Below are 17427 nucleotides of genomic sequence, written 5' to 3' on the forward strand. Positions count from 1 at the left end.
AGTATTTAGTGTAACAAAATATTAACTATCGTAATGTCTGAAGGAACCACTTATGGGACTAAACACAAGATCGTGGTATTTAAATTCTTGAGGGAAATGCCACAAGGAAGCTGTATCTTTGGTTTATTTTATCTTTCTAAAGCAAAATTAACTCCCCAAACCTAGAAACAGAAGTACAAAACACAGAGCAATTCAGGTTTCTTCCCGTTCCTGCAGAATGCACAACCCTACTGTGAACTGCAGGCCATTCCCTTTACCCATCACCTGCCATCCTCCTGTTAGCATAAAAGCTCTTTCTATTTGAATTCACGTATCCTTCTATGCAGCCCATCTTCCGCAGCCTGTTGCCGGAGCATTCACACGCTCTGTCTGTTTTGTAGCATCCCAGTCTGTCACCCCAGATCTGGCAGTGACATCCCAAATGCAGCATAATGCATCACCATGCTACAGCAGGACCCAGGGAGTGGGGGGTGAGAGGATGGTGGCTCTTGGGCCAAATTCTTTCTTATGATCTGGGTGTAAATGGGCAGTGGAGAATCTTAAGATATAAAATAATATAAATAATAAGATTAATTCCATTTTCCAGATGGGGAAACCAAAGGACAGAGAGGTTAATGACCAGTCTGAGATCAAAGAGCGAGTCAGTCAGTGACAGAGATACGAATAGAACCCAAAAGTCCTGACTCCCCAATCCTGTAGTCTGTCCACTAGACTATACCTCCCTCCTTTACTAATTAAAAGCATAAGAGGCATTAAGAATATGGGACAAGGCAACGGGTTAATGATTCAAAATGCTTCATTATTCAAAGTGTTCAGAGGGATGAGTAGTTATTCAGATCTCTCTGGTTAACATAAAAGTCACTCCCATTTGCAGACCCTCAGTCAAAATTCTCACTCGGACCCAAAATAACTATCTTAAGGTTGAAAAAAACGCACCTTCTGCATTTCCCATCCAGCAATGGCCAGTGCTGGAATTGAGCAAATACTGAAAAACAATGTCCGTGACTACACGTTCAAATTTGAAATCCAGTTTCAATTTGATTGCAGCTTTCACCCTTTTGTGTTCTCTTTCTAGGAACATTTGTGCTTGGTTAGAGATGATACTCGCAAACAGGACATTTAAAGTCAAATATTGTTAGGGAGTACATTTGGAATTCCGTATCCAGTCGGTAAATTTGTGCAGCATTGGTCAGTTGCAAAGGCCATCCAATCAGCAAACAGAAATGAAACCACGCCCCTATATAACCATCCGACCCCATGTGAATTCCTTACATGGACATTGCGGATAATTGATAATTCTGTGTGGAATTGATCCAGAGGCCAAGACTCTTCGCAAATCATTTCAAATAAATACAATCAAGAATCTCCTGATCTATTTAGGAACAGCTCAAAAGGCAAAATGCACTGACTGCATCCTTTAGCTCTGACTGAGTACCCTGACAGAGGCGGCTCTGCTCACAATACTGTGGAACCATTACAGCAGTGACACTCAGACTGAGCCTCGGGAGCCGCAAGTGTCTTTTTAATGCGTCTCCTGCGGCTCTTTGCAGCACGTGATATTAAAACCCTGTGTGATTGAATATATAGCAAATCGACAATGAATTCACACGACTGTGGCTCTTTGGGGTAATGATGATTGCTAATTTGGCTGCCGAACCACAGAGGTTTGAGTATCACTGCATTACAGAGTCAATGTTTCCCACATGATACCATTCATTTGTTTCATCTGTTTCTTGTTCTAAGGACTGAAAATGGTGGTGGCGTCTCAGATGCCACTGGGTGGTAAATGTTGACTTTTTCATAGAGACCACTGGTATTGCCACCTGGAGCCGAATGGATGATATGCCAAAACTTCCAGCCCCGTTATTTATACTGAAGATGGCCTGATAAGCATCTGAGCAGTGGGGTGCTCTCTGGACTCCTATGGCCCATGAGCAATTATATTCCCCTCTAGGGGACACATGACATTCTGAGGGGAGACTGTCCTAGGGCGTGGATTTGAACTCAGACCCTTTGCTCCACCTTGAGCCTTCTACTTCTGCTCTGCCCTTTTCTCTCTCTTGAGATCTCTGTTGCTGAGCCAGCCAGCTCGCTGTGTTGCTGAGGGGATTCTCTGAGCGGCAGCTTCTGAAACATAACTCTTGCCCCTCCTTAAAATGTTTCTGCCAGAGCAGCAGCGCTGTGCGTGCATTCGTCATTTGTTTTGAAGAGATCAAATAGGTCTTGGGCCTGATGCTCCTTTGCCTGGCACAAAGACAAGAAAGGGGATGGGCCTCGTTTACACTAAGAACGATTGATACCATGTTGGCAGGGCAAAGGGGCCTCAAAGTGGGTGCAAATGGCAGTTGCCATTACTTTAAGGTCCCTTTACATGGCCCAAGCAGTATAAGGGACCTCGGTATAGCTGAGCGTTCAGGCCGGCGGGTGCAAAGGGGGTACAGTGCCAGCCAGTGAGAAAGGCAGCCACTCTTCACTGGTGTGAATGATGACCCAAGGGGAAGGATCCCGGAGAACAGGCCCCTTGACTAACGGGGCTTTAATATGCTATGAAATGACGGGGTTGATTTAATTTATACCCTTCCCCCTGCCCACACCCCTCTTTTCCTTTCCTTCTCTGACACACTCACTCTTCCCTTCCTGCCCACTCTGCTTTCCCTAGCTGCCCCTGGCTTTTTTTCTCTCTCCTTTCCTTCTCCGTTTTTCCCCACCATTCCCTCTCTCTCTCCTTTACTCCGCTTCTCTTCTCTTTCTCCCACTCCCTCTCCTCACCCTCTCTTCCGCAGGGGCAATGCCGCCGAGAGCCTTTGATTCTAATTAGCACATGTTGAAGCCATTACGCCGGCCCGGGTACAGCGCACTACAAAGACCCTATTGGCTTCGCTGCTTTGGGGAGAGCACGGAGCGGCTGAGGATGTCTGGGAAGAGACCAAGGACTCCTGTCTCTACATAAGCGGTGGCCCAAAGAGAGACATGTTGGGACAGAGCCCTTTAGGCTGGTACAATGCTCCCTGCGCTGAGACGAGCATCGCTAACCATGGCAACAGCTTGGAGGCTTCTGACATGGACTCTCATCTTCACCACAGCGGCGTGCGACTCTCCCGGTTACAAATTCCAGTCACAAGGTAGGGATTTCCTCCAGGGGAGGGGAAGATGGGCTGGAATTGGGGGGGAGAATCCCTAGTGGTGGCTCTAAGGTGGGAAAACCTGCAAGCTAGTCCTGCTGTACTAGTCCAGTGGTTCTCAACCAGGGGGACATGTACCCTGGGGGTACTCAGAGCTCTTCCAGGCGGTCCATCAACTCCATCGAGATATCTGCCTAGTTTTACAGCAGGCTACGTCAAAAGCACTAGCGAAGTCCGTACAAACGAAAATTCCATACAGACAGTGACTTGTTTATACTGCTCTGATCGATTTTATAAGGAGAGGGTAAAAATGAGAAAGTCAGCCATTCCTCAGTACTAGCCTGCTGTGACACTTGTATGTTTAGGTCTGGTTTTGTAAGCAAGGAGATTTTAAGTGAGGTGAAACTTGGGGGTACACAAGACAAGTCAGACTCCTGAAAGGGAGACAGTTGTCTGGAAGGGTTGAGAGCCACCGTGCTAGGGAACCCCAGGACCCACCTCTGCTTGGCCTACAGTAGGGGAACCCTAGGGCTGGCTCTGTTACACCTGTCGCATAGATATAGACCCCTCTCTGCCTGTGAAAAGAGAGATGCTTTTGTTGTGGGATTTAATGCTCCTTGATTTTAAGCAGTGCTTAGCCAGCAAACTGATAAGGGCTGTATCAAGCCCCAGGATGACAGCTAGAGAGAGCAAGCGGTAGGTGCCTTTTAGCAAGCAGAATGAGGGTCCTCGCATTGCACTTCAGTGGAGTGGAGCATCCCAGTATGAGTAAGAGCTTTATAGCGAAGAGCCTTATGAAAAGGGAGACGCGTGTGTATGTGCATATCGACGTGTGTGTGTGTTTGCAGACATTTCTCTGTGTGTGCATGTCTGTGTATGTCTGTATTAGCATATGAATGTCTGTGTCTGTGCAGATGGCTGCAATTGTGTAGGTGATTTTATGGGTTTGAACGTGCTTGCGTGTGGGTGGTACTTTTGTACCGTCTGTGTACTTTTGTGAACATGTGCGTGTCATCTGGCAGTGACTGTTTGAATGCATTTATGAGTTAGTGTGTGGATACGGATGTGAGTATTGTCGGTCTGTATGCAGTGTGCATGGGTTTAAGTGAACTTGTACAGGTGTTGGATTATCCCCAGGGAATTGTGTGCACTCAGGGTGATGGGGCTAGCTGCAGTCGGGCTAAATTCAATGCTATATTAAGGCCCCTCGCACACATGGCTAATGCCATCAGGCTGTGGTCTGCTTGTTACATAGAGTTCTAACAGAGATGAACAAAGAGAAAGGACAAAGCCACAAAACTATTCTGAGTTCTGAATACAGTCCGAGTGCCACATCTGTGCTCCAAATCCATGGGACGGCCTCCTCCAGCTGCAGCCTGCGCGGGGGGTAAACTAAGAGGTGACTGAAAGCAGAACCACCACTGTCGCTGTGCAGTTCACAGTTTTATAAAGGCAGAAGAGAAAATGAATCGGAAACAAACACAGTTTCTGGTGCTTTTAGCCAAAGGCTCTGGCAATTCCTGTTCTGAATGTTCTGGGCTTCCTGCATCAGTGAGTTCACACCTCGCTCCAGCTGCATTACCTTATTCACTGCACTAAATAAACTCCAGTGAAAACTTACCTACCCCATGCAGTTCTGTCAAAGCACCCCAATTCTCACCTGGAACACCCCCTGCTGCCAAGCCTTGGCCCCCATTCAGTTCTGTCCATGCATCTCAGTCCAAATCTACAGTACCCGCTGCAGCTCCAGTCCTGGGATCTGGTGCAGTTCATTCAGCGCACCTCACTCCAGAGTCCTGACCTGCAGCACCCACTACTCTTTTAGCCCTGGACTTCTGCAGAGCAGAGACTGCCAATTCTGCTACACTGTAGAGTTGTTTTGGTGGCCTGCTGAGATCACCAGAGCCCTGACCACCATTTGACCTGAGCCAGGATTTGAAACCCAGTCTCCAGACTTGAAAAGTTGATGGACTTCTCTGTTGAGTAAATGCCTTTGTGACGACCCCTGGGGTCGGACCCTGTGGCGTTTTGAATGGATATTTGGAATGCGGGGCATCTGAATACCAAATCGTTTGGGAGGTTGCTTGCTAACTCACACTTAAAGAAAAGGAAGACTTGTGGCACCTTAGAGACTAGCCAATTTATTTGAGCATAAGCTTTTGTGAGCTACAGCTCACTTCATTGGATGCATTCCAAGTTGAAGTGAGCTGTAGCTCACGAAAGCTTATGCTCAAATAAATTGGTTAGTCTCTAAGGTGCCACAAGTCCTCCTTTTCTTTTTGCGAATACAGACTAACACGGCGGCTACTCTGAAACCTAACTCACACTTGGAACAGATATTGTGGATTCCTTTCGTGAAACCAAAGGCAGGTTCTTAATCGTCTTTTCAAGGTCATGTTTCCAATAGGGATGTAAAATATTAAACAGTTGACCGGTCAGCGTTAGTCTTACTGTTAACTCATCCTAACCGTTAACCCCCAGCCCCAGGCCAGCAGGAGCGACCCCAGCCCTGGGCCGGCTAGAGCAGCCCTAGCCCCTCCCCCTTTCATCAGTTAACCAGTTAAACAATATCATTTTAATTGTTTAAACGGTTAACTTTTTAAATATTTACATCCCTGGTTTCCAACCTTGTATCAGCCCTGTTGTTAAATGGGGCCAGAGACTCCTCAGCCTGTGGCTAGTGGAATATGATTTCTGCACCCACTTGAAATAGACGCCGGGGACGGTCTTAGGTTTTCATTTTTTGCAGCAGTTGCCGGTAGTAACTACACTTTTTATGAACTAAGAGCTAGGATTTGATCCATGCTCTCTTCAGGGGCTATATAACCCCCTGTTCTGTGGCAAGATTCTGCAGCAAGGCCCCCTGGTTGTGTGAGGCGCTGGAAATTCAGTGCATTTGGAGCGAATTTGATGTGTCCGTGAACAGTCAGTCGGTACAACAGCCCCAAGGTTATTGATTTTGATCATCAATTCAGTTTATTTTAAGCTGCCTCAAATGTTTGCTAGACCCCAGAGTTGTGCACTGAAAACACACAGCTGCATTGGAGCACTTGTCATGGGCAGCCAGGATTCCTGGTGCTCAGATCGGCGTGGGAAGAGGTTGAGGCTTGGGGCACTGGCGAAGTGGGTGTGTCTCCCCTTCCTTTCCCCTTTTATAGGGCAGAGCACAAGCCAGGTCAGTAGCAGAGCCAGGAACAGAACTCTGTCTCCTCATTCCCAAGCCTGGTGCCCTCTCCATGGGACCACCCAAACCACCTCTTGGTATCAAAATATTTTGATAGGCTGTCTCCCTCTTGTGAATTCTAGGCTCCCTGCTAGGAATAGTAATCCTTAGCATTTAGCTTCACAGCGCTATCCACAGAGGGAGTAAATAATCCTCACAGCAGCCTTGGAAGGGGCAAAATAGCAGCTTCCCTGTGAGAGGGTGTCCACCTCACACTCACCCTGAAGGGGTTAATGGGGGCCAGGTGGGAGAATTAAGGCTGAGAGGAAAGCCCTAACTGGGGGAAGCTCTCCTATGTGGGAACAGGCGGGGCTTCTATAAAGCCAGGGACCTGATAGCAGAAAGGGGCTGCAGGGATTGGGAAGTAGGCTGCAGTCGCTCCCTGAGTGAAGAGACGTGTGTTTTGGGTAATATAGAGGGTAGTCCACAGTTACTCCTTGGGAGGAGAGGAGTTTGGGCTGGCAAACCCAGAAAGGTGGGAAAAGCAGCAAGAGATACAGTAGGGCAGACCCTGGCTGCTGATGAGAAGCCACCTGAGCTGGAACCTGGAGGAGAGGGAGGTCCCAGGTTCCTGTACCAGCTGCTGAAGAAGTGGCACCAGCTGGGCAGTGACTGGGAAGACTGCCGGAGCCCATTTGTCAGGAGAGACTTTGGTACCCTGTAAGAAGGAAACCTGGCTAGTGAGCTGGCTGGAGGGTCAAGTCATGAAGAGGAGGCTGCAGCTCCTGGAGAGAAAGAGGGACCCCAGAGAGACAGCAAGGGTGAGAGCGGCAGAAGGGGGCCTCAGACCAGGAAAGAGCTAATCCCCAGAGCAACCAGGAGGAGGCACCATCCGCAGTGAGTGGATTCCCCGACACTCCCCATTTGGCAGACATGGAAACTGAGGCACAGGGCAATTAAAAACCAACATTTGCAGGAGGACCCACTAGTTTTGGCCTGGGTGATGTGCCCAAGGCTGCTCAATTAGCTGGTATCAGAGTAGGATTAGAACTCCGGAAGTCTTGGCTCAGGGTTGTGTGTTTTTCTAAAAGATGTGCCATAGTTTAAGCAGGAATTATTTCTGAGCAGTTATCTGGCCAGTGTTACACACGAGGTCAGACTAGATGATCAGATTGGTCCCTTCTGCCCTTGGAATCTATAATATCCCTGTGCTCCAGTCACGAAAGCACACTGCCTTTCATTATAGGTGGGACCCACGTGTAAATGCATTTAGCCAGCACTCTCAATTGTGGAACATTATTTTGGTATGATTTTGCTGGGCTAGGCCTGGTGCCAGAGCAGTAATCTGATCTGATCTGATCCTGGTCTAGAGCAATCCAAGCTGCTGCCCATATTCATGGGATAGACATCCACCAATTTATGGTACCACGGACAGTTCCTGTCACTTCTGCAAACTAGAGGTGGATTGGGGGGCCCAGCTGTTCAGATGCAATCCAACCCATCAGTGGAGGTATAGATCAATGTCTGTCAAAGGGAGTCAGAATATGACGGGAATAGGCACTATATTACTTCTGTGCTTGTAACCCCTGTGACTGCTACTGGAATACTGTGTGCAGTTTTGGTGTCCACAATTCAAGAAGAATGTTGATGAATTGGGAAGGGTTCAGAGAAGAGCCACGAAAATGATTAAAGGCCTGGAAAACATGCCTTTTAGTGATAGCCTCAAGGAACTTGATCTATTTAGCTTCTCAAACAGAAGATTAAAGGTGACTTGATCCCAGTCTCTGAGTACCTACACATGATGAACATTCTAGCAGACAAAGGTATAAAAAGATCTGATATCTAGAAGTTGAAGCTAGACACAGTCAGGATTAGATCATTTATGGACAGACTAGAGAGGAGTGAGGTGAGAAGCAGGGAGGCCAGGATCAGGGACTGCAGTAGTCAGGGTGTGAAGCAGTGAAAGCCGTTCTGTGGGAGTGTGGAGGAATGGATGCCCTAGAGACAGAAATGGCAGGATTTAGTCAGTGTTGGTGTGAGCAGAGGAAAATAGAAAGCAGTGGGAGATGACTTGAGACACATCACATGCATAGATGAACACGATATGTTGGGGAAGAGTCAACATAACTTTTGTAAAGGGAAATTATGCCTCCCCAGTCTATTAGAATTCTTAGAGAGCGTCAACAAGCATGTGTACAAGGGTCATCCAGTGGATATGGTGTACTTGGACTTTCAGAAAGCCTTTGACAAGGTCCCACGCCAAAGCCTCTTAAGCAAAGTAACCAGTCATGGGATAAGAGGGAAGGACCTCTCATGGATCAATAACTGGCTAAAAGATAAGAAAGGGTAGGAACAAGTGGTCCGTTTTCACATTCGAAAGAGATAAATAGAGCTCTCCCTCCAGGATCTGTACTGGGACCCGTGCTTTTCACTATATTCATAAATGATCTGGAAAAGGAGGTGAACAGTGAGGTGGCAAAATGTACAGTGATACAGAACTACTTAAGAGAGTTAAGTCCAAAGCTGATTGCAAAGAGTTACAAAGGGCTCTCCGTAAGCTGGGTGATGGGACAACAAATTTGGCAGATGAAATTCAATGTTGACAAATGCAAAGTAGTGCGCATTGGAAAATATTTAATCCCAACTACACATACAAAATGATTGGCTCTAAATTAGCTGTTATCCCTCAAGAAAGAGATCTTGGAGTGAGCGTGGATAGATCTGTGAGAACATCTGCTCAATGTGCAGCGACAGTCTAAAAAACTAACAGAATGTTAGGGACCATTAGGAAAAGGATGTATAATAAGGCAGAAAATATCATTAATGCCACTATATAAATCCATGGTACGGCCACACCTTGAATATTGTGTCTAGCTCTGGTTGCCCCGTCTGAAAAAAGATCTGTTAGAATTGGAAAAGATACAAAGAAGGGCAACAAAATTGGTTAAGGGGATGGACCCACTTCCATAGGAGGAGAGAGTAAAAAGACTGGCACTGTTCATCTTAGAAAAGAGACGACTAAGGGGGGAGATGATCGAGGTCTATAACATCATGACTGGTGCGGAGAAAGTGAATGAGGATGTGTTATTTACCTCCTTCTCATAACACAAGACTATGGGGTCACCCAATTAAATTAATAGGCAGCTGGTTTAAAACAACAAAAGGAAGTATTTCTTCATGCAACTCACAGTCAACCTGTGGAACTCCTTGCCAGGAGATGTTGTGAAGGCCAAAAGTATGACTGGGTTCAAAAAAGAACTAGATAAATTCCTGGAGGATAGGTCCATCAATGGCGATTAGCTAGGATGGGCAGGGATGTAAAACCATGCTCTGGGTAGCCCTAAACCTCTGACTGACGGGTGCTGGGCCTGGATGACTGGGTGTGGATCACTTGATAATTGCTGTTTTGTTTGTTCCCTCTGAAGCACCTGGCACTGGCCACTGTCAGAAGACTGGATACTGGGCTAGATGGACCATTGGTCTGACCCAGTACTGCCATTCCGTGTTGCCAAGCTGACTCAAGGTGTGGGGTCCCAGAGCAGCCTGAGCTTTGGGGGCCAGAGCGCATTTTTCTCACCCATCCATTATGAAACGTGTCAATGGGCTGCTACCGGGGCTCATCTCTGCTGTGGTAACAAGGCCAAGGAAGCTGTGGCTTCCTTTAATCCCATAATCCCAGCGGTGACCATGCGGTGGTACGAGGTGCAGGAACTGAGACAAGGTCCTGGGCTATCTGGAACGAAAGACGCCACTTGGTAGGGAGCTCCTTCCCATCTCCCCTTCCCCGGTCATGCTCACTCTCTTCCCCTCCTTGGGCCGCCTCGGCTCCCTCTTTCCCAGTCCCCCTTCACCTCTTTCCAGCTCCTCCTCACTGTCTCCCTTCCTCCCCACACTCCCACTCTGTGTCTGCTGCTTCTTCTCTGTCTATCTCTGCCCCCCTACCTGGACCCCCTCGCACGCCCTTGCAGATCCATTTTCCCTCTCTAGGTGGGAGGGGAGACCTGGAATGGGGGCTGAGCATGTTCCTGCCCTCCAGCCTGAACATCCTGCCAGGTTCTGTTCCCCCGGGGCTTAGTATGGACTCCCTCTAGTAATGTGCTCGCTGCTAGAGAGCTTGCTGGAAACAGCGGGCGTCTTATCACCTGTGCAAACCTCTTTGGTACAGGTGGGCACAATGCTACGTATGTCCGCCAAGGTCTATTAATACAGCATGAGTGGCTGCAAGGGGAGAGAGAACAGGACTGGATTTCCTGGAAAGAACGGGGCTGGCTAAGGGCTAGGCAGGCTAGTTCTCCTGTAACGCTGGGCAAGGGAAGTGGAGGGGCCCCATAATGCCAATAGGTGGGGAAGCCTCCATTGTCCCCCAGGATAGGAGGGAGCAGGGGAGCCCCTGTAATGCAGCAGGGCAGAGCTGGACAGGGGAGCCCCTACAGTGAAGCAGGCCAGGGGGAGCCCCTGTAATGGAGCGGGGCAGGAGGAGCGGGGGAACCCCTGTAATGGAGCGGGGTAGGAAGAGAGGGGGAGCCCCTGTAATGCTGCAGGGAAGGGAGAAGCACAGGAGCAGGGCCCAGGGGCAGATGTATCTAGAGCTGCTAAACCACTTTCCAACAGACGTGCAGTCTGTGAATGGACAATACCCCTTTAAGAGAGACCACCAGACATCTGATCGCTATTAAGCAGGGCTAGATTCCAACCACTGGCCTACAGCAGAGAGTGTCTGTGGCCGATTCCCAGCCCCCAGTGTTCTCCAGCCCTCGTTCAACGGAAGTCTTTGGATTGCCTTGCCGGGCGTGAGCTTGCAGCATGTCGGACCAGCCCATGAAATCCGTTCTCTCCCAGGAACTGGGGGGCAGGTGGAGGTCCCTCTCCTGACACCTACCAGTCCCACTTTTCTAGCTGCTTGAATCTCGGGGGTATAATAGTAACTTTGCCCCTCTTCTAGCTGAGGATCTCAAAGCGCTTCCCACACATTAATAAACCCTCATAACCCCCTATCAGGCAGGCTGTAATTTTTATCCCCACTTTACAGGCTGATAGAAAGAACCTCTCTGTGTCTGTCGGTCTTCGATACATTCGATTGTAAGCTGTTCGGGGCAGGGTCTGTTCTGTGTTCGTACAACGGTTAGTGCAGTGGGGTGCTGGTCTTTGACGGGCTCCTAGACGCAATAGGAATACATAGCCCCCCATCTAACCACCTCACAATCTTTAATGTATTTATCCTCACAACCCCCCTGCTAGATAGAGCAATGCTGTTCTCCCTATTTTATTAATAGGAAACTGAGGCACAGAAAGGCTAAGTGACTTGACCACGGTCACACAGAGTGTCTGTGTTGAACCAGGGACTTGAACCTGGGTCTCTCTCAGCCTAAGCTAGTGCCCTAACCACTGGACAATGCCATCTCTCTGTTCTGTGATTAGTCTCACACAACAAGTGGGTGGCAGATGTTGTGCTTAAAATACTGCACAGGGTCTTTTCAGGGGGGATAAGGCAAAGGGCCACATTTATTGGTAATCCATGTATCAATCAACACTGTATCATATGCATATGATATATATTACACTCATGCTCTCTCTCACACACGCACGCACGCAAGCACGCTCCGTCTTCTTGTTACCAACTAGTCGCTCCCCTTAATTTCACTGCCCAGGTGAGTTTGATGGGGGAGGTGTGGAGCTGGACTTCTGCCGATCCAGATGGATGCTCCGATGTTGACAAGACGAGACCCGGGGTCCTCTGCAAGACACCTCACATTTATAGCAGCTTCCCTCTCACGCAAGTCTATCCCAGATCCAAAATCTGTGTCTGTGTCAGTTGGCCATCTGTGGCGCCTCCCTCTGGGTGTTATCTTAATGCTGCCATATTTACTTCCAGAGAGGGTGTTTTTTCTAAAGAAGGTGCTCGTGTCTAACTCCCAAGGCCGTCAATATGTCTGATCTTCTTTAATGAGCCCATTTGACAAGTTTTATTGTTCTTGAGTCTGTCTTCCATCCGCTCTCCAACAGTTGCAGCTGTCTGGAGGTGCTTGCCTTCCACGCCTTGCTCATTCACACCTCATTCATTCAACATGGCCACTGATTAAAAAGGGGGGTGATCTTTTTCTACTCTTAGCAACATTTAGGTATTTTCCACTGCATGCATCCGATGAAGTGAGCTGTAGCTCACGAAAGCTTATGCTCAAATAAATTGGTTCGTCTCTAAGGTGCCACAAGTCCTCCTTTTCTTTTCTGAGCAAAAAGACATTTTTCTTCTATCTTATTCTATCCTTAGGGGCTATAACATTATGCCAAGGCTCAATACAAAGCTTCTATATAAGGATTTGATACAAAGTTCCCATTTACCAAGGCTCAATACAAAGTTTTCATGAAAACAGCGGTCACACGTGGATAGACCTAATACAAAGTCAAATGAAAGTTATGCAAAGATGCTTAATACAGAGATTTATCTACAGAGAGAGCCCAGCTCCTGGCTCCCAGTCCCCTGTTCTCACCACTAGATGCACAAGCTCCACTCCTAACCAGGCTTCCTTCTGCCCATGTGGCAGGCTGGAGAGGACAAAGAAAAACAAAATGTTTCCGGTAGCAGCAAGTTTCTCCAGGCTTGCAGTCATTCCTTAAGTGGAAATAGCTTTTCTTGTTTGCCCGGCTGCATCGCACAAGATGTGGTCTGATGTGGGGGAAGCCGAGGCAGAAGGAGTGAAAATAAAACCATCGCTTCTGGTTGGTCAGGCCAAAGAATAGATGCCAGAGGTATTTATGGTTTGGAAGGTCGGGACGTAACCCCTAGACCCAGCCAGTGGGAAGGATTGTTCCATTAGCCGTAGCTGAAGAAACCACTCTGTCAAGATCCCACGCTGGAAAATGCATTAGAAGGAAAGTAAACGTTCCAGAACTGGGCATGTGGCGACAGTGTAATTTGGAGTCCAAATTTATGATGGCTTTGAAGATGGGCATTGTGGAGCCAGGCAAAATGCAGCCACCCCAGGGCAGCCTGGCTTCTCCCTGGTTGCTTAGAAAACAGCAAGGAAAAAGATGCAAACAGAACAGCAAGTCCCTTGGACAAAATGTGTGGGTGAGTCCAGTCGGGTAGAACTTCTCCTGATCCAGGCCATGAATAGCTCATGCTTCAGGGCATAAGTCAGCCTCTAGCTACTGGGGGTTAGGAGGACATGCCCTGCAGGTAGATTACCCCAAAACTGGATACTGGGCTCGCTAGAGCACAGGTCTGAACCACTCTGCCAATTCCTGTGATGGTTTGCTAGCTGCACGAGAAGTTTCTCTTGATTTGTTAGTCACAAGTACTCCTTTTCCTCTTGAACAGTGTTTTCCAAACTGTGGGTCATACTGCCGGGGGGGAAGGAGGTCATGAAAGAGCATCAGGAGGTCACAAGATGTGCGTGCTGAATTGCAAGGGGCAGCTGCTTGCCCTGCCCCAACTGTCCGGCACTGTTTGGCTGCGCCGTGGGGGGGTTGGCACAGCAGGGTGGCGGCAGCCAGCAGGGATGGGGCTTGTAGCCACCACTGTGCCAACCCCATGAGCAGGAGCAGGGGAGCCGACCTAAGCCAAGCCCAAGGGGGTCAGAAGACAACCCGGCCCAGCTAGGGTGATTCGTTGGATGGAAATAAGGGGAAACCATGTGAAAAATCCAGGACATTTCATTTTTAGGGACATTTTAGGGAAACCCCAGTTCCCGTAGCACAGCATGGATTTGTCACTCAAATGTACATTTCTACTGCCCTTGAGTACATCATGCAATTATCATATGCTTCAATTTCATCTTTAAAATGGTATCCGTCGTTATCCATTTTGATACATTTCAATACATTTTAAAATAAGGGACCGGTGGTTAACCTAGATGCAACCTGAACCCAACACATGTAGTCTGGTCCCAGAGAGTCCCGGTTGGGTTGCAGGGCTCTGTCTCAGACCCTGGGGCCTGGTTAACACAGGTGAGCCCAGAGCAGGTCGTGGTATGAAAAAGTTTGGGAACCAAGGCACTAAAAGTTATCTGGAGCCAATCTCTTTGATGGAGGAAGGTGTTGTGTTCTCCTGCAAGTGCAGTCAGACGTTCTGGACTGTGACCTTGTTAGATCACATGTGATAAGTGGTGTCAGACTGCTTCAGAGACTGAAGTGTCATAGGAGGAGATGATAGAAGAAGTTAAGTTAAAGTGCAACAAGTGGCTGAAGTGGCAGAAGTGCCTAGTGGGTAGAGTACTGGCTGGGGCAGGTTCTGTTCTTGATTGTGCCACTAGCCTGTTGTGTGATCTTGAACTCCGGTTTCCCTCCCCTTTGTCTCTCTTATTTTGATTGTAAGATTTTCAAGGCAGGGACCCTCTGAGCATGGTTTTGAATCATGCCTACCACAACGGGGTCCAGATCTCTCTTGGTGCTACCATCATATAAATGATAAGAATAAGAACAGCAATGAGTCATCAGGACCAGATGGGACATCCCAAAGTTCTGAAGGAACCTAAGACTGCTTTTAGCTGAGTTGCTAACAGAAATGCACGTAAGCTTTTGTGAGCTACAGCTCACTCACGAAAGCTTATGCTCAAATAAATTGGTTAGTCTCTAAGGTGCCACAAGTCCTCCTTTTCTTTTTGCGGATACAGACTAACTTCTTTTAAAAAGGGAAGAAGGAGGATCCTGGGAACTACAGGCCAGTCAGCCTCACCTCAGTCCTCCTCACCTCAGTCCCTGGAAAAATCATGGAGCAGGTCCTCAAAGAATCAGTCCTGAAGCACTTACATGAGAGGAAAGTGATCAGGAACAGTCAGCATGGATTCACCAAGGGAAGGTCATGCCTGACTAATCTAATCGCCTTCTATGATGAGATTACTGGTTCTGTGGATGAAAGGAAAGCAGTGGATGTGTTGTTCCTTGACTTTAGCAAAGCTTTTGACACGGTCTCCCACAGTATTCTTGTCAGCAAGTTAAAGAAGTATGGGCTGGATGAATGCACTATAAGGTGGGTAGAAAGTTGGCTAGATTGTCAGGCTCAACGGGTAGTGATCAATGGCTCCATGTCTAGTTGGAAGCCGGTGTCAAGTGGAGTGCCCCAGGGGTCGGTCCTGGGGCCGGTTTTGTTCAATATCTTCATAAATGATCTGGAGGATGGTGTGGATTGCACTCTCAGCAAATTTGCGGATGATACTAAACTAGGAGGAGTGGTAGATACGCTGGAGGGCAGGGATAGGATACAGAGGGACCTAGACAAATTGGAGGATTGGGCCAAAAGAAATCTGATGAGGTTCAATAAGGATAAGTGCAGGGTCCTGCACTTAGGACGGAAGAACCCAATGCACCACTACAGACTAGGGACCGAATGGCTAGGCAGCAGTTCTGCGGAAAAGGACCTAGGGGTGACAGTGGACGAGAAGCTGGATATGAGTCAGCAGTGTGCCCTTGTTGCCAAGAAGGCCAATGGCATTTTGGGATGTATAAGTAGGGGCATAGCGAGGGACGTGATCGAGGGACGTGATCGTTCCCCTCTATTCGACATTGGTGAGGCCTCATCTGGAGTACTGTGTCCAGTTTTGGGCCCCACACTACAAGAAGGATGTGGATAAATTGGAGAGAGTCCAGCGAAGGGCAACAAAAATGATTAGGGGTCTGGAACACATGACTTATGAGGAGAGGCTGAGGGAACTGGGATTGTTTAGTCTGCAGAAGAGAAGAATGAGGGGGGATTTGACAGCTGCTTTCAACTACCTGAGAGGTGGTTCCAGAGAGGATGGTTCTAGACTATTCTCAGTGGTAGAAGAGGACAGGACAAGGAGTAATGGTCTCAGGTTGCAGTGGGGGAGGTTTAGGTTGGATATTAGGAAAAACTTTTTCACCAGGAGGGTGGTGAAACACTGGAATGCGTTACCTAGGGAGGTGGTAGAATCTCCTTCCTTAGAAGTTTTTAAGGTCAGGCTTGACAAAGCCCTGGCTGGGATGATTTAATTGGGGATTGGTCCTGCTTTGAGCAGGGGGTTGGACTAGATGACCTCCTGAGGTCCCTTCCAACCCTGATATTCTATGATTCTATGATAACACGGCTGCTACTCTGAAACCTGTAAAAATGCCCAATCGCTTATCAGAATCGCTGGCTATGCTGAAGGGTTAGAACAGCAGCTCTCAACCTTTCCAGACTATTGTCTCCCTTTCAGGAGTCTGATTTGTCTTGTGTACCCCCGAGTTACACCTCATTTAAAAACGACTTGCTTCCAAAATCAGGCATAAAAAACCATAAGTGTCACAGCAGGCTATTCCCGAAAAAAATTGCTCACTTTCACATTTTTATATATATAATTATAAAATGAATCAATTGGAAAATAAATACTGTACTTCCATTGTAGTATGTAGAGCAGTATAAAGAAGTTATTGCCTGTATGAAATTTTAGTTTGTACGGACTTCGCTAGTGCTTTTTATGTAGCACTGTTGTAAAATAAGGCAAATGTCTGGATGAGTTGTCTTCCAGGGGGGACATCCTCTGCCTACCCACAGGGGCATGTGTACCCCTGGTTGAGAACCACTGCACTAGAAGGTCGTTATTGTCGTATCTATCCTTTAAAAGTTGATCATGGACATTCCAGAGTAGTGCCCTTTTCTTCAGGGCCAGGCTGTAGACAGTCAATGATTTTTTGGTCAAGGAGTGTGTTTTCTTTCCTCTTCTCAACATAATGCTCTGGGTTTATGACTTCATTTGCTAAACCATTAGTCCACCCTCTGTGCTTTAATGCACCGTTGTGAGACCTTCCCTCTAGGACAGTAATTCTCAGCGTTTACCCTTTCTGGGACCACCTCTCCCATCCCAGGACCCCTGTTCCATCCAGCAGGGAACCCTGGCCCATACAGCAATATGGGAAAGGCAGCAGGGTGATCGCGATCCCTTGACACCTCTTTGCAAGCCCAGAGCCCCAGGGTATGAACCCCCGATCTAAGAACTTCAGAACTAAATAGCTGCAATTTGCCAAAAGAGAATGTGGCTCTCTCCAAGTACAGCACACTCAAATGCCCCTCTGAATCTATCCTAGAAGATAGATGGGAAAAGCCCTCTAGGGTCATTCAGTCCATCCCCTGGCCAGAGCATAGGCGGTTCCTCACAGCGGGCCGTTGTTCAGTCTAGTTTAAATAACGCAAGCAATCAGGCTTCC

General features: G+C 47.9%; 1 protein-coding gene across 1 annotated transcript in view; it reads left to right on the plus strand.

Annotated features, from left to right (window-relative positions):
* ADAMTS10 (ADAM metallopeptidase with thrombospondin type 1 motif 10) overlaps positions 1–17427 on the plus strand; it is a 103368-nt gene that overhangs the window by 15528 nt on the left and 70413 nt on the right. The window contains exon 2 of the mRNA XM_037885954.2: positions 2660–3122. Coding sequence (XP_037741882.1) covers positions 3002–3122 — 121 coding nt within the window. The 5' untranslated portion in view covers positions 2660–3001. The remainder of the gene's footprint in view (positions 1–2659; positions 3123–17427) is intronic.

The sequence above is a fragment of the Chelonia mydas genome, chromosome 25, assembly GCF_015237465.2.
Source record: "Chelonia mydas isolate rCheMyd1 chromosome 25, rCheMyd1.pri.v2, whole genome shotgun sequence".
NCBI classification, from domain to species: Eukaryota; Metazoa; Chordata; order Testudines; family Cheloniidae; genus Chelonia; species Chelonia mydas.